Source organism: Gastrolobium bilobum, unplaced genomic scaffold (genome assembly GCF_033153095.1).
Source record: "Gastrolobium bilobum isolate Gb01-03AN ecotype WA unplaced genomic scaffold, APGP_CSIRO_Gbil_v1 utg16899, whole genome shotgun sequence".
Lineage (NCBI taxonomy): Eukaryota > Viridiplantae > Streptophyta > Magnoliopsida > Fabales > Fabaceae > Gastrolobium > Gastrolobium bilobum.
Window position 1 is genome coordinate 285,000 of NW_026897411.1, and position 20,981 is coordinate 305,980.

Below are 20,981 nucleotides of genomic sequence, written 5' to 3' on the forward strand. Positions count from 1 at the left end.
ACAATGCGTCGGACAATGCTCAAACCGGATTAATTGAGTAATTAATGATGTGGTGGATATACCCAAAATACTTGATTGTGTTGGCCAGCCTTAAACTCTATCTTTCTCATCTGTCATTTGATCAAAATTAATCACATGGTTTCTCAAAGATTAATGGGATCACGTCACATGTAAAATTAATATTTTAAGGGGATTGACGTAATCAATTTTAATTAAAATAAGATAGATTGATAAATAATTTCTAGCTTAATAATTGTTTTTAAAATAAGAGAACTGAACAAGTTGAAAGTTTTGGTTGGTTTTAAGGTTCAACTCAGATTCATATAGACACTTAGCTGGTATGCAATTAAAGAAAAGCTGGTACGTGTAAAGATGTTAGTAGGACTCTAACTTTAGACCAAAATTGTAAAACTAACAAACATGGTGCTTATGCGCATGTATATATAAATGCTTTGACCAAAGCACTTAAGGAGGAGTAAGGACTAAGAATGCCTATACTTGAAAGGTGCCCTTCCCAAGTGTAGATGCATTTTAGTGGTTGACTTAATTAATAATATTCGTAAAGAATCAATTCAATTCAAAAAGTTTAAGTTATTGAGTGAGGTTATATTAATGATTTTTATATATCTCAATATTTTTTCACACGAAAGTTCACTGAGCTTGAAGGGTGGACAATGCATAGGTTCACCGTGAAAAAAGAAATTCCACTAAAAAGAAAGTTGAGCGGTGAGAATCGAACCCGGTACACCGAGTTTCTGATACTATATATAAAGAATCAATTCAACCAAAAGTTTAAACTATTAGATGAGACTACATTAATGGTTTTATATATCTCAAGAACCTCCATCGTTGCCATTCTTACACACCAACTTGGTGTAATACACATCGTGAATTGAGTGACTTGAAACTCTGGATTTTCCATTTTCCAAGCTTTCTTACGCCGAAGATATTGTGGTGCCACTTTGTATAGTTATATAATTCAAACTTGCATGCAACTTTTCTCACATGTATCTGTAATCGTCAGCATCTGCAAAACTTTCATCCAATTCCCTCGTTTACATTATGAAATCATTACATAATCCTTCCAAGACGCAACCTCTGATGAAATTCATTTTAGTCTCCTCTTCATTCTGTGCTATTTCTCTCTTGGTATCTGTGCTACTCTTAGCAACATCAAGGATAACAGACATGGGTTCATCACCACAAGATGTGTCTGATTTGACCACTCTTGATCATCTTGTGTTTGGAATTGCTTCTAGTGGGACTTCATGGCCTAAGAGGAAGGAATATGCAAAGCTATGGTGGAATTGGAAATCCAATAAAAGAATGAAAGGATGTGTATTTGTGGATAGTCTCCCAACCCCAGTTGAAAAAAATGCTAAAAATGATGATTCTCTTCCTCCTTTATGTGTCTCTGAAGATACTTCAGAGTTTCTCTACACTTACCGACCCGGTGGTCTAAGATCAGCAATCCGTGTGGCACGTGTTGTGAAAGAGACTGTGGCATTGAATCATTCAAATGTTAGATGGTATGTGTTTGGGGATGATGACACAATTTTCTTCCCTGAGAATCTGGTGAAAACTCTTTCCAAGTATGATCATAGGCTTTGGTACTATGTTGGCGAACACACTGAGATTTATGAGGGATCACAGGTTTTTGGTTTTGGAATGGCTTTTGGTGGAGGTGGTTTTGCTATCAGTTCCTCTCTAGCAAAAGTCCTGGCCAAGGTTTTTGATTCATGTATACAAAGGTATCCACATTTGTATGGAAGTGATGCCAGGGTGTACTCTTGCATAACGGAGCTTGGTGTAGGATTAACACATGAACCTGGTTTTCATCAGGTAACAATTAATTTGAAATGCTGAAAACTATTTGTGATACTTTTTTCACACTTTATCCTCAGAAATTAGTAGCTAGAGAGCAGTGGTAAAATTGTTGGTTCGAATTGGAAAAACAGTTTCTTTGCAAATACGTTAGGATAAAGCTGCGAATTGACTCACCCTGACTCGCGAATACTCTCGCTAGTCGTGTTTAACACGAAATGTTTTTTTTTTTATTCTTCTAATTATTCCTTTATTTTGTGATTATGAAATTGAATTAGGTTGATTTGCGGGGAAATATCTTTGGCCTATTGGCTGCACATCCATTAACTCCTTTGTTGTCCCTACATCACCCTGCTCACACTGATCCTATCTTTCCTAACATGACAACTACAAATTCTCTGCAACATTTATTTGAAGCGGTAAATGTTGATTCTCAAAGGGTCCTACAGCAAACAGTTTGCTATGAAAGACGGTTTTCATGGACAATTTCAGTGTCATGGGGCTATGCTGTTCAAGTATTCCAGAACAATATGGTTTTGCCAAATGTTTTGAGAGTGCAAGAAACATTCAAGCAATGGAAGGAGGGAAATGTTTCGGCAGGATTATATACTTTCAACACAAGAAAACTTCACCCTGATCCATGTAAAAGACCCACCATTTTCTATCTTGGCAACATATCTTCTGGTAAAGATGGCATCATAAGCAGCTATGTGAAATCTTTTCAGAATTGCTCAGATGACAAGGCATCAACGAAGAAACTGGAAGTGATCAAAGTGGTCACAAGTAAGTTAGACCTTGACAGCAAACAGGTAATCTATATTGGACACTGGTACTTCTTCATATCTTGGCTATTAGTTTACATAGGTTATAATAGTTATAAACTATTCTTTTGTATTCAGTTGCAGAGTCCAAGAAGGCATTGTTGTGATGTGTTGCCTTCTACCTCTAGTAACCTAATGGAAATTGCAATCAGAGAGTGCAAAGATGAAGAATTGATTTACATGCACTGACAGATCAGAATTCAGAAGTATATGTTATATTAAATCTCTGTTTATACGCCTAAGTAAAAGGCATCAAAGAAGAACGTTACCAGTGTATATGGCATGTCATGAGATGGTTGTAAGGGTATCACCAATCTAGAATTCCATTTTTCATAGATGCTAGAAGAGCTACTTATTTGTTCTCACAAAATGATTTATAGAGAAGGACAAACCTACACAAGTATTATAAAGAAATCAAATAAAGAAAAAGCAAAAACACTTTCTAATGTAAAGTTACTCCGAGGAAGCACTGATTTTTTATGTAAGTTGGTCAACAGTACAATATTTTGTAATGATTTTGGTTATCTTTTAGCCTCAGTATTTTCTAAAGTTGTACTTTCCAAATGTTGGCATTCTTTTTTGTCATATTCTAAATAAATAGGCATAAAATTACATCTTTGCTTTTGGTACTAAATATAAAGGGCAAACTCCAGTGAGAAAGACTACTTATTTCAAAAGTAGTCAAGATTAAAATCCGTGGTTGAAATGTATTTGGATTCAACCAAATGCACCAAATCCCTGCAATCAATGCATTTTTCCACTTAGCTTTATCAATAATGGAAATTCAAAGAGGCATGTCCAGAAACATACGAAAAATAGCTTGTAGTAGGTGCATTAAATAATCATAAATGTATGCTTCCACATTGCCTCTCCCTAAATAAATTTGGAGTACTTCTTTGAGCAAGTCATAGTTTACATACTTTTTTTCTTGTGGAGTTTTGGCTATCGTCATAGTTTGGTGTCCCCAAAATGATATAAATATTCATTGGGGGTTGCGAATATCATGTTACAGGAAGGAGGATCAAATTCCTGCTGACACAGATTTAGGTGGGACCATGAATTTAAAGAAAAAAAAAGTTTAGCACGACAATAGATGTTAGTGATGTTAGTGCAGGAAATACTGTTTCTCTTCCAATAACATTACAGTTATATTTCCCATATTCATTTCAAAATTTCAATTGCTTTTAAACTTGAAATAAGGTTGTCTAGTTTTTCAAAAAAAATGGTTGTCTAGTTTGTATATTGTTGTAAATTTAATCGTGGAGATACAAGTTAACAGAAGAAAAATTTACAGGAGGCACAATAATTTTTACTTGTTCAGAAACTTGTTATTAGCAAGTTTCCTACATCAAGGACAAAGGGCTAAAATCCCCTTTATCAGCTTGAATTAAATCAGAACCCCAATACAATGTGCAAAGAACATAAAGCATCTACAACTCAGAATCAAAAACAACACTCTAAAGAACAGCACCTAAGAGATCTAAACATGCATCAGAATACAAGAATGAAAAGAAAACACACACTGGCATGTAATATCACACAAAGTGTCAGATACCCATGCACCAGTTGAACCAGTGAGCTTCTACGATCTTGGATTAAAGCCACCAAGTCCCGAGCGAACAACCCAGCCGCTCCTGATCTTGATCTTCAATCAATCCTGCAAAAGAGAACAAGAAAACAGAGGTGCACACAAGGAGAAGAAGAAGCACACAGGTAATCACAAGATTAACCAAACCGAAGGGGTGATTTCTTGATGAAATCAGCAAACCCTATGATAGGGTTTCAGAGCGCTTTTGAATCGAGAAAGAAAGACAAAGAGAGAGAGATATAAATCGAGTAGATCACTTTTTAATGAATAAAGGAAGATCAGTTTTATATATATATTCAATACACAAAACTGAAGCAATAAAACGCAAACGACACCAAAAGGAACAAAACGCAAAAGACTTATAAAAATTACCCAATAACCCCTATTTTAGGAATACCAATGAAGTCCACAAACTCCACCTTATTCCTAAAATCACGAAATAATGCAAGAGTAAAGTGGTTTGGGATATTAACCCAATGTCATACATGCCTACAGATACAACTAGCTACCAATATGTAACAAATCCAGGGCTTTCCTAAATTTGCTACATGGAACAGTCTTGGTGAATATGTCAGCAGGATTCACTTCAGTGGAAATCTTTTTAATTTTAACAAGATCAGTAGATACAACATCTCTAACAAAATGCAACCTAACATCTATATGCTTGGTCCTTTCATGATATGCATTATTTTTAGATAGGTGGATGGCACTTTGAGAATCACACATTACCTCAGGTTGAGCCTTACCAAAACCCAACTCAGAAGTGATGCCCTTGAGCCAGAGAGCCTCTTTGACAGCCTCGGTTAAAGCAATATATTCAGATTCTGTAGTTGAGAGTGCTACAATATGTTGCAAGTTGGATTTCCAGCTTACAACATTACCTCCAACCGTAAAGACATAACCAGTAAGAGACCTCCTCTTGTCCAAGTCTGCAGCATAATCTGCATCACAATTATCCTTAACAACAAATTCATTAGAGTTATTTGCAGAGTAATGCAAACAAAAATCAGAAGTACCATTCAAGTATCTAAATAACCATTTGACAGCATTCCAATGATCTCTATTTGGTTTACTCATGAACCTACTGACCACACTCACACCATATGCAATGTCAGGCCTAGTTCCTATCATGGCATACATCAAGCTACCTATTGCATTAGAATAAGGAACTTTGCTCATATATTTAGCTTCTTCAACAGACAAGTTATCAACAACATATTTCAACTTGAAATGTGCACCCAAAGGAACATTAACACATTTGGCTAATTCCAAAGAGAAGAATTTTATAATTTTCTTTACATAGTGGGACTGTGAGAGGGATAATGACTTATCCTTCCTTTCCCTATGAATGTCCATGCCTAGAATTCTCTTGGCTGGACCTAGGAGTTTCATATCAAACTCCCCCCTTTAACATCTCTTTAATTTTACAAATTTCTTTTATGTTCCTAGAAGCTATCAACATATATGAGCAAGTACACATAACAGTCATCATTGACAGCTTTGTAATATACACAGAGATCATATTTACTTATAATAAAACCATGTGATATTACAAAATCATCAAATCTCCTATACCATTGTCTAGGAGATTGCTTAAGACCATATAATGACTTCTTAAGCAAACAGACTTTATTTTCAGAACCTTTCTTTATGAAACCTTCAGGTTGTTCCATAAAAATTAGTTCATCCAAATTTCCATGCAAAAAAGCAGTTTTAACATCTAGTTGTTCTAGTTCTAAATCAAACATGGCAACAACAGACAATATAATCCTAATTGATGTGTGCTTAACAACCGGAGAAAAGATTTCATTATAGTCTATACCCTCTACTTGAGAGTAGCCTTTAGCTACAACTCTAGCCTTGTACCTGGCCTCCTCTAAACCAGGGACAGCAGGCTTTTTTTCTAAATACTCGCCTGCAACCAATTACCTTTTTACTCTTTGGTTTATCCACAAGAACCCAGGTCTGGTTCTTTTCCCAAGATGCCATTTCCTCCTTCATTGCTATGAGCCACTGGTCTCTTGTGCTCATCTCCATGGCCTCTTTAAATGAAGATGGTTCTTCTTCATCCACCTCACTAGCAACCTGCAAGGCAAAAGCTATTATATCAGCATGGGCAAACCTACTAGGGGGTCTAATGACCCTCCTAGTTCTGTCTCTAGACAACAGATAATCAGAGAGATTAGAATCCTCATGATCATCTGCAGGTGGTGTCCCTTCTTGGACATCCGAGGGTTGATGAGCATCCCCCTCATGCTCATCATCATCAGTTTGATCCTTCAAAGGATCTAGCTGATTAGGGATCTGCCTAGCAAGGTCAGATCTCTCCACCTCCAGCCTAACTTTATCCGGAGATTGCATTACACTTTTCTCCTTTGAAATATCTTTGTAGAAAGTCACCTCATCAAAGATGACATCTCTACTAACAATGTATAATGACCCTAACTGGTAAATCTTAGTTAGAGATTTAATTTAAGGATTTAAATGCCATAATTAGATTCAGTGAGCGATTTCGAGTATTTTGACTGTAATCATGACTATGTTATGAACAGTGCGTTCTGCCGGAGAATTTACAGTTTTGTGAATTAACCGGTAGAGCTTAAAATGAGCAAAATAATTTTAGGAACATAATTTGAAAATTCTGATGACAAATATGAGTTCAGAACGAAAAATTGTATAGTCTGGCACTTTCCGTGAAAATCTCGTGAATAGTGTTTCTACCGGGTATTTTGTACTGCTGTTTAAGCAACCGGTAGAGTCCAGAAATAAATAATTGATGAAATAAGAATAAGAAAGTCCAATATATGCCAAGCGAGTCAATATAGGCCCAAGAAAATGATAAGTTTATAAGTGTTAAGTTTCAGAATTAAATAAAGTACAGTTAGTGGTTCACAGTGCATTTCGTTAAAAACGGTGCAAAAACCATACTGTGAATTATGAATATTGTTCCTTAGGAAATAAAAATTAATTTAAATAACTTTAGAAAAATAAAAATATATCCGTAGCTTTAAGTTAAGTTTCCGGTAAATTTAAGTGAAATACGCGATAGAAAAACATCCGACAAAAGGGCCACATGTGCCTAAATAGCTTGGCCACTTAAATGAATCACTATTCATTGCAAAAATTTCTTCTTCTCTCTCTTGAAGGGCCGAGCTTCAGCCATGGAAAAGGGGGGGGTTAGGGTTTTGCTTGTTTTGTTGATTTCTTCTTGAATTCTCAACCAAATCTTATGACCCACCACTTGAAATTGATTAGGAACCACTCAAGGAATCCATTGCACCTATCCATTTGAGCTATAGTTGAGTGTGTGAAGAGTTATTCCTCCTCTTATTTTCGGATTACTATTCATAGGAGGAGAAAAAGTGGGTTTTTGATGGAGCTTTGCTTGGAGGTTATTCTCTAGGCTTTGTACAAGTGATTAGAGGTAAGAAACCTTTATTTCTATGGTATTATTTTGTGATCTATGTTTTGAAAATTTGGAGCATGTTTTGAGTGGGAAATATTTGATGTTAGAAGGTGAAAATTATGATGGATTGTTGTTGTATAGGAATGATAGTGTTTAGTAAGCATTAATTTGTGATAAAAAAATTGAAAAGCCCTAGTGCACTCTTCCCCTAGGTTTCGGCCTTCATGGCTTATATAGGGTTTATCATGCAAATTTTTATTGTATGTTTGAAAAGGTAAAATATGTTGGAATGTAGTGTAAATGGATTAATTGGTGGAAATGCCAAAGTTAGAAAAAAATCCTACAAATACTTGCTCTATGTTGCGAACTATAGGATGTTTAGGGGTATATATATATATTGGTTACATTTTATTCTAATAAAATGGGTTGCATTTTAATATACCAATGGATGAGCTAAGAAGTGAAATGCTTTGACAAATGGTTGAAAAATACCTTGAGTCCCTAAGGGTACGCCCGCGACTTTTAAAGAAAAATAACATGATTTATGTGAAAGATTCTTAAGTAAATGCTTGATTAAATTAAAGAACGCCAACGGGTGTATAGAGGTCTAGACTTGTGTATTGGCATAGAATTGGCAAAAATATAAAGAAAGGAAAATAAGCGATAAAATGTATGCTTATGAAATAATCATGGTATTGCATCATTTTATTGATGCATTGTAAATTATTCTCTAGGTGTGCCTAGGGATTGAGAAGGATCGGAAATCTCTTGAAGCGATAAAAGTAACTTGTTCCACAAGTAAGCGTATTGGTAAAGCTTCAAGAGGTAAGCTCTATGTTTAAGGAGTCTTTTCCTACTTGAGTGCTCCACCATGGTTAGTGAACTATGGTTGGACTGTATGACTGTGATTTAGATGCTTTGTATAGATGCATTCATATAGAGTTATTTGATAACATGATATGTTTTGCTCTGATATGACTTCTGTAATATGATTTCTGTAACAATCTCTGGCCATTGATTGTATAGTACCCGGACGTCCGCTTTGGGGTCCTCCCTCGGGACTGATGGTGTACTCCTCTGATATGTCTGGTTCCGCTTTGGGGTCCTCCCTCGGGAACACGTGCGTTGATTTCCGCTTGGGGTCCTCCCTTGGGAATGACGGCGCACATCTCTGATATGATATGGATATATGCTCTGTTCTGTTATGATATCTGTTATATGTTGTATTTGTATACTCTGTATCTGAATTTCATGCAGGAGTGAGCCAGGGGTATGGAGAATTCTCTATAAACCTGGAGCTTATTGAGATTTGTAATCTCACCCCTCTTTGGGGACACATTTTCAGGGGCCCAGATTTCCGGTGAGTCCTCACTAGGCAGGGACACGACACGTGGCTGAGGCAGTTGACAGACCGGATTTTGAGTGGCTGTAGGCTACTACCTTTTTGGAGTGTTTGATGTATTTTAGTATTTTCGCATTTGATGGATCATGATATTGATCCTTTATTTTGTATATGGCCTGTATATGTTTTGTACATGTCTATCAGTTTGATGCATGTACATTTGAGTATTCAGGAACGTTATATGATGATGTAGTATTCAGATAGGTTTATGTTTTGATGGCATGCTGTTAGATTTAGTGGCACGGAGCCATGTTATGCATGCGCCCATGTATGGGTATTTGATTATATTTGGATATCTGGCATTTCTGAATTGATATGTTGTATAAACTGTTTATCAGGAAATGCTTCTGAGTGGGATTGGAAAATCCCCAGTTGTCCGATTTATAGAGGAAACTCTGCCCGATTTTCGTTTACGCCGAGTAAGAATTAAGTTAGAAAAAGAAAAAGTTAGCTCATATTTTTGTAAGTTAAGTCTTCCGCTGTTTCTGTTTGTATCATATGTATGTTAATTGAACCGGCTCGAGACGGGGATGTTACACAATGCATTTCCTTTCAGCAATTAGCCAAACTTTGTAGCCTTTTACACCCATAGGGTATCCTATAAAGATTGCTTTAAGGGCCCTAGGACTCAGTTTATCTTGCTTAGAGTGCACATAAGCAAGACAACCAAAAGGCTTTAAGTGATTTAGGCTGGGAGGTTTATTTGACCACAGCTCCATAGGGGTTTTAAAATGTAGGGCAGCAGCTGGTGACCTATTAATTACATAACAGGCTGTAGAAACAGCTTCTGCCCAAAAAGATTTATTTAGGCCAGATTCGGCCAACATACATCTGACCTTATTCAATATTGACCTATTCATCCTCTCAGCCACACCATTTTGTTGTGGTGTGTTAGCACATGTTCTATGCCTTGTAATCCCATTACATTTGCAATAATCATTAAATTGATTACTACAGAATTCCAGGCCATTATCAGTTCTCAATACCTTAACCCTCTTCCCAGACTTGTTTTCAACCAGATTTTTCCATTCCTTAAAGCTTTCAAAGGCTTGATCCTTTTGCTTAATGAACATGGTCCACACCCTTCTTGAATAAGAGTCAACCATGGACAGAAAATAATGAGAGCCAGAAAGAGAGTTTGGCACATTTGGAGAGCCCCACAAATCAGAGTGTATGTATTCAAGGATACTTTCAGCCATGCTACTTGCTGTGTTAAAGGGTAATATATGTGATTTTCCTAGAACACAGTTTTCACAAAAATTAAGATCTTTAAAATTTTTTAAAGAAAGTAATCCTTGCTTACATAACTCTTGCAACCCTTGGTTGCTGATATGTCCTAACCTTTTATGCCAAAGGAAGGACTCATCATGGCTCTTTGAAGCCACACATGAGGCTTGTGTAACTGCCTCACCCTCCAAAATGTACAAACCATCTACTAGCTTCCCCTTTAAGGACATAAGGGAACCCTTAAGTACCTTAAGGTACCCTCCTTGACTATTGAAGGAGAAACCAGCAGTATCTAACATCCCAAGAGATATTAGATTTCTTCTAAGGTTTGGAACATGCCTAACATTCTTTAGGATTTTGAGAGAACCATCACCCAATTTAAGTTTTACAGCCCCTACACCAGTCACTTCACAGGTATGGTCATTACCCATGAGGACCTTACCACCTTCTAGGGGTTTATGGCCCCAAAGGTAATATCTCCTAGGTGTCATGTGGAAGGTGCAGCCAGAATCCATCACCCATTCCTCTTCATGAGAGACACATGACAGTGCCAACACCTCAGCACTTTCATAGCCACTCAAAACATTGGCACACTCAGTTTTATTTGAGTTAGAGGATTGATTCTTATTTTTAAGATCAGGGCAGTTTTTCTTCACGTGCCCTTCTTTATGACACTGCCAGCAAGTTACCTTGCTACTACTTTGAGTCTTATTATTATTACTGTTATTATTAGAATTATTATAATTCTTATTTTTATTTTTATTAAACTGACCTTTCTTTCCTTGCTTACCCTTAACACTAAGACCTTCAGCAGCCCCTTTTTTATTTGAATTAAGTTCCATTTCCTTTGACTTTAGAGCACCTAGCACATCCTCAAGTCCTAAGGACTCCCTGCCATACTTGATGGCAGCCTTGACATCCTTATAGGTGTCAGGCAAGGCATTGAGAAGAATAATAGCCTGGTTTTCATCTGATATTTTTTCATCTATGTTGGCTAGGCTAATTGTTATTTTTTTGAACTCATCTAGGTTGTCATCAAGGGACTTCCCAGACTCCATCCTAAAGCCAAATAATTTTTCCTTAAGATAAATTTTATTAGAGAGGGATTTGGTCATGAATAAAGATTCTAGTTTGAGCCAAACCCCACCAGGGGTGGTCTCATCATCATCTTGTCTTAAAACATTATCAGACAAGTGAAGAACAAGAAGACTGTAAGCTATTTCTAGCATATCAGCCTTCTCATCAGGGCTAAGAGTAACAGGAAGGTCCTTTTCTCCACCAAGAGCCTTTGCACATTTCTGATGAACAAGAACAGCCTTCATCTTCTTTCTCCACATATTAAAATCACCCTTTCCATCGTATTTCTCCACCTCCACGCGTGCAGATCCCATGTTGTACAACCAGCTAAAACAAGATTCTAGCCAACAAAAGAAAGATTGTATCCAAGAAAGACGAGAATACAGCCAACAGGTATAACAGAACATTATCCCAAAAGGAACAACAACAGTTCAGGAAAAAGACACACGTTTACAGATTTAACAGGGAGGGGAGATCAGAGATAGCAGCAGAAGCAATTTCACGAATCACAGAAAAGAGAAAAAACAAGAACCGAAGCTCTTGATACCAATTGTTGTAAATTTAATCGTGGAGAACAAGTTAACAGAAGAAAAATTTACAGGAGGCACAATGATTTTTACTTGTTCAGAAACTTGTTATTAGCAAGTTTCCTACATCAAGGACAAAGGGCTAAAATCCCCTTTATCAGCTTGAATTAAATCAGAACCCCAATACAATGTGCAAAGAACATAAAGCATCTACAACTCAGAATCAAAAACAACACTCTAAAGAACAGCACCTAAGAGATCTAAACATGCATCAGAATACAAGAACGAAAAGAAAACACACACTGGCATGTAATATCACACAAAGTGTCAGATACCCATGCACCAGTTGAACCAGTGAGCTTCTACGATCTTGGATTAAAGCCACCAAGTCCCGAGCGAACAACCCAGCCGCTCCTGATCTTGATCTTCAATCAATCCTGCAAAAGAGAACAAGAAACCAGAGGTGAACACAAGGAGAAGAAGAAGCATACAGGTAATCACAAGATTAACCAAACTGAAGGGGTGATTTCTTGATGAAATCAGCAAACCCTATGATAGGGTTTCAGAGCGCTTTTGAATCGAGAGAGAAAGACAAAGAGAGAGAGATATAAATCGGGTAGATCACTTTTTAATGAATAAAGGAAGATCATTTTTATATATATATTCAATACACAAAACTGAAGCAATAAAACGCAAACGACACCAAAAGGAACAAAACGCAAAAGACTTATAAAAATTACCCAATAACCCCTATTTTAGGAATACCAATGAAGTCCACATATATATATATATATATATATATATATATATATATATATGGAAAACATTTTCTCATGTTGCATGAGAATTCAATTCTTATGTTGTGACTCTTCGATTTGCGTGCAAAGCTTTTCTTTTCTTTTTCTTTTTTTATTAAATGTGGGACCCACCACTAATTGAGTCACAACTTGAGAATTAAATTCTCATGCAACATGAGAAAATCAAACCCCATATATATAAGATTCTTTTCATTCTTTCAAGCACACTAACCCGTTAGTCTAATTTATTTGAAAATAGGAGTGTTAAATGTTTCTACTCTTTTGCACATGGAAATATAATTCAGAATCTGATACATTGAGCTGCATAATTGTGTGTAAATGTTACTTACTTCGAAAAATTAAATTTTGAAAAATCAATATTACGTGTAGAATATTTCGGGAAAATGTTAAGTGTGTATTTATTGAAACAGTTTTGAATGCAACCAATCGGATAAAAGAGGTGAAAAAGTATTATTTATGTGTTTTATTTTAGGGAAAAATGTTTCTGCTGTTACTGCAGATAAGTTATCTGCATTTTTTTCAAAATGACGTCGTTTTGGTATTGAAATCTTTAAAAATTATAAATATAATTACTATTATAACCCTGAAATAAATTAAAATTACAAAACACCATGATTTCCGGCCAAAACGACATCGTATTAGACTTACTGCAGATAACTTATCTGCAGTAACTGCAGAAAAAATGAACCCTTTATTTTATTTTATTTTATTTTTGAAAGTATAGGTGTGGAAGCCTTATTGGTTACCCCTAGCCCACAAGGCTTCTAAGATTTTTGGCTCAGAGAGATTTTTAGCCTTGTTGGCTTTTAATCCCTGCCCCACATGAATTAGGAACTAATGGGGTGGATCGATACATATTGACACAACTCTACTATTATTAGTTTGAAATGCTAAAAATGTTTTAAAATATGTTGGGCAACTTTTTTTAAGGTTTAGTATTTAGTATTTCTCTATTCAAATGAGATAAAATTGAATTTTGGTAAAATTCATATTGTAAGGAAGAAATTCAATTCCTAAAACGCCCTATATTGGAGAGTGAACTATGTCAATCTAGGGGTATTCATAGCGTCAGTAGTAGAAACCAAAGCATTGTTAAAGCTTCCTATGTGCTAAACATAAAAAGGGGAGTGTGTGAAAATGGCTATGGTGGCTCCACATTGTAGCATAATAACAGCTCATCAAGAGAGTAGATTTGAAGATGCCCTCTCAATTGGTGAAGGGGATATTTATAGAGGAGAAGACTCACCGGCGTGGGAGAGAGAAAGGGGTCTGTCCCTAGAACTGTCCTACCTAGCCAAGCCTAGTCTTTGTGACTAGGCATGTTGCCCTACTGTCAATGTACAATGGGCATCAATGTATGGGGAGAAGGGGAATCCTATGTGATAAGGGTGCCCTCTAGAAGGTTTAGATGTGGGCATTTGCTATTGAGCCTGATGGATCGGGCCTAAAAGGGCATGCCAGAACAAAAGCCCCCCCAGCTTGTTAGCTTGCGCAACCAAGTTGCCAAGATGTGTAGGAATTCGAGTTAGCCGTCCATAATGTGCAGTGGTAAAAGTGGGATACAATATAATTGAGCGATAATACGTCAGCCTTCATGTCTTGTTTATTTGTTATCTTTAAGTATGGATTGTCTGGTCGGTGATGCTTGAGTGCTCCAAAAGAATCTTCTCTTTCTTTCTCTTTCTTTCTCTGCTATGCGTAAGCTTGTAATCTCAACTCATATGCATGGCTACGGTCTATTCTTCCACAACCCGTAATAGCCTTATAGACCTTCTTTTTGTGAAAGAATGGATTGTAGTCATCTGGAATAGGGTTGTAAATAATGAATAATACCCAATAAGTTGGGTCTTTGAAGTCTGGTCGCTCGGATGTTTTGCTTGTTGATTATCAACTTGCAACAACTAACATAATAACATAATAATAACGTGCCTAGATGGGACATTGGTCAAACGTTGTCCATCTAGGACTTTGACCAAGGATGGAGACTGCCTGGTCTTCAGAGATACTAGGGGTGGGAATTGTCCCAGGTTTTTTAATTTTTTGAGAGTGCTGGCCTAGTCTTGAGTGTAACTGGGGGTGGAGACCTGACCAGTCTTCGGGGGCATTTTTTCTGCTCGGATTAAAGTTCTACTGAGGATGAGAATCGTCCTAGTCTTCATCGTATACCGGGGGTGAGAATTGTCCTGACCTTCAATGTATACCAGAGGTGAGAACCGTCCTGGCCGTTGCCTAGTTGGGAAATTCTCATCTAGGATTTTTACTAGGGGTGGAGACCTGTCTAGTCTTCGGGGGTGTTTTTCTCGCCTAAAATAAAGTGCTAGTGGTTGTGAGAACCGTCCCAGTCTTCATCGTATACCGAGGGTGAGAACCGTCCCGATCTTCATTGTATTCTTGGGGTGAGACCTGTCCTGACCTTGTTTCCTAGTTTGGCAATCGTCATCCAGGACTTTTATCAGGGGTGGAGACTTGCCTAGTCTTCGGGGGTGTTTTTTCTGCCAAGAATAAAGTGTTATTGGGGGGAGGGGGGGTGAGAACCGTCCCAGTCTTCATTCTATACTAGGGGTGAGAACCGTCTCGGCCTTTGTTTGCATGTAAATACTGATCGAGTGAGAAATGTATAGGCTGATCATCTTATTGGTTGTTTACCTTTTGCCTTGCTGAAATTTCACATGGCTGCACTTGATGAAAAATAGCTTTAGATGATGGACCCCATAACTTGCTGAGTCTCTCAGATGGTGGATCATCTAAGGAGAGATAGAGGGTTGGTGAACCTAATGTGGTTTTCTTGCGAGAAAACTTTTGTCAAAGTAAGAAAAATAGATGAAAAAAGAAAACGTTTTTGTTTTGCCTTTGTTGTTGTGTGCCATGGATCACTCGATTTCTGTTTCGAGCAGAACCCTTAGCAAGAAAAATTTGAACTTGCTGAGTCTCTCATATGGTGGATCATCCAAGGGGAGACAGATGGTTGGTGAACCTGATGTGGTTTTCTTGGGAGAAAACTTTTGCTAAAGTGTGAAGGTCAAAGAGTCTCCGTTTCTAGTAGTGAAGGTACAAGGAAAATGAAATCTGGGTATGGAGCTTCATCACCTATTTCCACCATCTCCTATAATCACCACTAACATCATTGTCACTAGTCACCGACTATTACTATTGACAATCAATTTAAAATTTAATTTTTAAATATTAATTTGATGACAGTATATTTATTTTATTTTTAAAAAATTTGTAAGTTAATTATGTATTTTAATATATTTAATGGGTTTTATAAGAGTTATGTTGTAGGAAAAGTGATTGTGTAATGTTATAGAGATTCGTTTTGCGTGCCTTAATTTTTTATTTATTTTTTTGTTTTAAAAAGTGTGGGCCCCACAAAATATTGTGAGAGTAGGAAAGTTTGTTATATTATGTTAAAGGATAAAACGAAAACCCATATTTAATTTAAAGTTATGACTTTTAAATTTTTTTAATAATTGAAAATAAGAGCTAATGTGAAAATAAATAAAAAATAATTTAAAATTCAATTTTAAAAAGGGAAAAATATTTCTCCGACAACTCGAGATAAGTTTATTTCCGGCCACCCTAAAACTACGTCGTTTTGTTTATTTATTTTCTTATATTAATTGATTCACCTTTGTATGATCATGATTCCTTTTTCTTTCTCTTCCTTCATTACCATTGATCCATTTTGGTATGGTTATAATTTATTTGCCAGAGATTTTATCTCCCGTAGCTTGAGAAACGATAAGCCCTTTTAAAAAAGCATATATAAAATTATGTTTAAAAAGGTATTTTTATCTATTTATTTCATATCATGACATTATATGATTCGTCTCAAATATTAGATATAATAACATTAACTAATTAAATTGCTTATCTAATGCACATTAAACACGAGATGGAATATGAATTTATCAATCATATATTATGTTCTATTCTTATTCGCAATCTTATCTTATCTATTCTTATTTTATCTTGTCCAACAAACGGTTTAGTATGAACAAAATTTATTCTCAACTTGGTCTATAATGAAAGGTTGCCTTCTCCATTGATTGACTTTGAATCTAATGGCCTTCACCAAAAGTAAGGTCCTAATCGTAATGAGTGCTTGGGTTTCTTTTGGGTACAGACCAACCTCGTGGAATAAACATTGAAGAAAGTAAACTAAATTACGTCAAAGTTCCCAACCTTGCGTACGCCTCCGGTTACGGTGGCACTTAGGTTTTGAGTATTCTACTGCACTAGATTCTAGGTCTTCTCTGAATTTTTTTTTTTAATATCATAAAAATATGCAATTTTTTTTTTTAATTTTAAAGGATATTTGTAGCTTAAAAATAATAAGAATCTTTAAAAATAAACATAATTGAATACAAAATTCAAAAAATAATTTACTAAAATATGAAATTATAACCAAAATAAATTTTAACATACTAATATAAAAATCTAAAAGTTAATTAAATATTCCTTATATACAAACAAGTTTTGAAATCATTAGAAATAACACAATAATTAACAAATAACGAATTATTCTATTTCCTAAATCAATATATATATGTGGGATAAATATTTTTGAAGACACTTTAGATAAAGTTGTCTACAACTACCTTTTTAACTAATTATTACTGGTGATACATAGAAATTACATTTTCTCTCTCCGCCACATCAGCCGACAATGTCTGAAGAGAGAGAAAAAAAAAACAACTTTATTGTTATAATTAAGTATTGTACTTAATTAATAAGGGTAGCTGTATAAAGTGGCTGCTGTATAAATACTTTTTCAATATATATATATATGAGGTAGGATCCTTTGACACCGGTGTCAAATTTCAATTTTGACACCTCATCTCAGAACCGTTAGATAAAAAAAAATCAATGACTCTGATTTGTAAACATGTGACACTATTGATCTTTTTTGATTTTTTTGATCTAACGGTTCTGAAATGAGGTGTCAAAATTAAAATTTGACACCGGTGTCAAAGTATCCTACCTCTCTATATATATATATATATATATATATATATATATATATATATATATATATATATATTTTGAAATTAGTGTGCAATCCTTTCTTACATTTGGCAGAGAAATACTCTGCATCTGCAGAATCAAATTCAATTCAATTCCGTCGTTAACATGCATTTACTTCAGAAAACAACCAAAACTCAATCTATGATAAACTTGCTTTTAGTCTGCTCTTCAATTTTTGCCATTTATATCCTTGGATCGATGTTAATATTAAGCACATCAAAGCATTCTTCAACACAAGATGTGTATGAACCAACCACTCTTGATCATCTAGTGTTTGGAATTGCTTCAAGTGTGACATCATGGCCTATGAGGAAGGAGTACACAAAACTGTGGTGGAAACCCAACATAAGAATGAAAGGATGTGTATTTGTGGATAGCCTCCCAACCCCAGTTGAAGAAAATGCTAAAAATGATTATTCTCTTCCTCCTTTATGTGTCTCTGAAGATACTTCAAAGTTTCGCTACACTTACCGGGGTGGTCTTAGATCAGCAATCCGTGGTGCACGTGTTGTGAAAGAGACTGTGGCACTGAATCATTCAAATGTTAGATGGTATGTGTTTGGGGATGATGACACGGTTTTCTTCCCCGAGAATCTGGTGAAAACTCTTTCCAAATATGATCATAGGCTTTGGCACTATGTTGGTGCAAACTCGGAGAGTTATAAGCAGAACTGGTTCTTTGGTTTTGATATGGCTTATGGTGGAGCAGGTTTTGCTATCAGTTCCTCTTTGGCAAAGGTTTTGGCTAAGGTTTTTGATTCCTGTATTGAAAGGTACTCGCATGTGTATGGAAGTGATGCCAGGGTGTACTCTTGCATAACAGAACTCGGTGTTGGATTAACATATGAACCAGGTTTTCATCAGGTAAATATTAGTTTCAAAATGCTGAAAAATATGTTCGTGTTTTTACTTTATTTTGTCCTTCACATTGACACAACTGTTGGTGTTATTGCCATGTAATTAAGAGGTTATATGTTTGAATCATGTTATCTAACTTCTTGTATTGCCTTGACACAACTCTTTTCTTAACCTCCTTGATAATACTCTATTTTGTGATTATGAAATTGGATCAGGTTGATTTGAAGGGGAATGCCTTTGGCCTATTGGCTGCACATCCAGTAACTCCCTTGCTGTCCTTGCATCACCCGGATAACATTGATCCAATCTTTCCTAACATGACCAATACACAAGCTCTACATCATTTATTTGAAGCAGTGACTGTTGATTCCCAGAGGATTCTACAACAAACAGTTTGCTATGACAGAAGGTTTTCATGGACAATTTCAGTGTCTTGGGGTTATGCTGTTCAGATATTCCAAAACCATTTGTTTTTGCCAGATGTTGTGAGAGTTCAAGGATCATTCAAGTACTGGACAAAAGGAACTTTGATGCAAGACCTATATACTTTCAATACAAGAGAATTTCACCCTGACCCATGTAGAAGGCCCATCATCTTCTATCTAGACAATTTGTCCCATGGTAAAGGTGGCATCATAAGCAGTTACAGAAAATCTTTCCAAAATTGCTCATATGACAAGGCATCACGGAATAGACCAGAAGTGATCATAGTGACCACAAACAAGCTAGACCTTGACATCAAACAGGTAATCTATTTTACTCACTGGTATTTCTTCAGGGCTATTAGGAGATGACTTTGCATTGGTAACTGTACTTATAAATTATTCTTTTGTATTCAGTTGAAGACTCCAAGAAGGCACTGTTGTGATGTGTTGCCCTCAATTGCTCCTGACTTGATAATGGAAATTGCAATAAGAGAATGCAAAGAGGATGAATTGATTTACATGCACTGACAGATCAGAATTCAAAAGTATATGTTAACCAAATGAAATACACACAGAGGGACACACCTACACAAGTATTATATAGAAACCAAATGAAGTTAAGGGAAAAGCACATGGGATGGGGAATGCTTTGGCGTAATAATTCTGTAACTAGATAATTAATAGCACCTGAGACAACCAGCAAGTTACTCCGAGGAAGCACTGGTTTTAATGTAAAGTTGGTCAGCAGCACAATAATATGAAAAAGATTTTTGTTATCTTTTAGCCTCAGTATTTTCTAAAGTTAATAGGATAGAATTTAAGAAATTTTTTACAATCTTCTTTATCAAAGACTGAATAAATTTGACATAAAATTATATCTTTGCCTATGCTATTATGTGAAAAAAAATGTACATCTCATATATTGTTCACGTTTTTATGTTTGAACAGAATCATACATACTTGGGGTTTTGACCTAAGAAATGCAAATTTTAAAAAAATTTACCTTGTTGACCACACGTTTTACTGGACTAATGCAGGAAGATGTGTTTCAGGTGGTTACTCATTTAGTCGCGCATCTGACACATGCGCATTTCTGACAAATCTGAACACGTATGTACCAGGTACATGTCTAAACACGTCTGTACCAGGTGCGCGTTTCTGACTGTGACGCGACTATGCCACAGAATGCGTGCCTGAATATGACGCATCTTGGTATTGTGCTCGTCAGACTTGTCAGAAACACGCACTTGGTACAAACGTGTTCAGACACGTACCTGGTACATACGTGTTCAGATTTGTCAGAAACGCGCATGTGTCAGGTGCGCGACTAAACGCGTAATCACTGAAACGTGTCTTCCTGCATTAGTCCGGTAAAATGTTTGATCATCGAACTAAACAAGTGATTTTTTTTGAAATTTGCATTTTTTGGTTAAAAACCCTACGTACTCGGTTACACTTTATGCGCTGCAAATAAACTGGTGGCTTTATTTCTATAATTTGTACAACGAATGCAATGTCTCTTTGTTTTACTAGGTTTTATTCGATCCTTTTGAGAAAACGCAATACAGAATTTTCCATGAAGTGAGTGAGCCAATTGCTTGGATGGACGCGAATTCCGACAATAAGCAACGTACAGTTTGGGACTATCATAAATTTGTTACGAGTCTGATGGGGAAATTAAAGTTGATTGTCTCCATCTCACATAACAGATTGATGCTAAAATCAACATTGTCACATAATTTTTAGGCTTTTTATAAGAATAGATTTTCGTGCGAGTTCATATCCTAGGCGCAAGGAAAAAAATGGTTCCAATTAATTGAATACCTTATTAGAAGTGTCCAAATAAATTACGGAATCCAGTATAATGAAAATAGTATAAATCAAGCTAACAACTTTAACTTAATGTATTTTAGCATATAATCTAAATATATTCCGCCCGAATCAGGATGATATTGCTGAGCCAGGTCGCTAGCTTATAAA

At 36.0% G+C, this 20,981-nt stretch overlaps 2 protein-coding genes across 2 annotated transcripts; both read left to right on the forward strand.

The window, feature by feature from the left end:
• Positions 1–1,101: 1,101 nt before the first annotated feature.
• Positions 1,102–2,834, forward strand: LOC133306731 (uncharacterized). The gene is made up of 3 exons (XM_061507096.1): positions 1,102–1,842; positions 2,103–2,633; positions 2,730–2,834. Exons 1-3 carry the CDS (start codon positions 1,102–1,104, stop codon positions 2,832–2,834), a joined length of 1,377 nt encoding a protein of 458 aa, XP_061363080.1.
• Positions 2,835–17,916: 15,082 nt separating this feature from the next.
• On the forward strand, positions 17,917–19,533 carry LOC133306732 (uncharacterized). The gene is made up of 3 exons (XM_061507098.1): positions 17,917–18,582; positions 18,792–19,322; positions 19,416–19,533. The coding sequence occupies exons 1-3, from the start codon at positions 17,917–17,919 to the stop codon at positions 19,527–19,529; spliced, it is 1,311 nt and encodes a 436-aa protein (XP_061363082.1). The 3' UTR covers positions 19,530–19,533.
• Positions 19,534–20,981: the final 1,448 nt, after the last annotated feature.

Excerpts from the sequence above, each read along its gene's own strand:
- LOC133306731 (XM_061507096.1), top strand. The coding sequence starts at position 1,102 with ATGAAATTCATTTTAGTCTCCTCTTCATTCTGTGCTATTTCTCTCTTG. Across the intron at positions 1,843-2,102 it reads ATGAACCTGGTTTTCATCAG|GTTGATTTGCGGGGAAATAT; the intron begins GTAACAATTAAT and ends AAATTGAATTAG. Across the intron at positions 2,634-2,729 it reads TAGACCTTGACAGCAAACAG|AGTCCAAGAAGGCATTGTTG; the intron begins GTAATCTATATT and ends ATTCAGTTGCAG.
- LOC133306732 (XM_061507098.1), top strand. The coding sequence starts at position 17,917 with ATGTTAATATTAAGCACATCAAAGCATTCTTCAACACAAGATGTGTAT. Across the intron at positions 18,583-18,791 it reads ATGAACCAGGTTTTCATCAG|GTTGATTTGAAGGGGAATGC; the intron begins GTAAATATTAGT and ends AAATTGGATCAG. Across the intron at positions 19,323-19,415 it reads TAGACCTTGACATCAAACAG|TTGAAGACTCCAAGAAGGCA; the intron begins GTAATCTATTTT and ends TTTTGTATTCAG.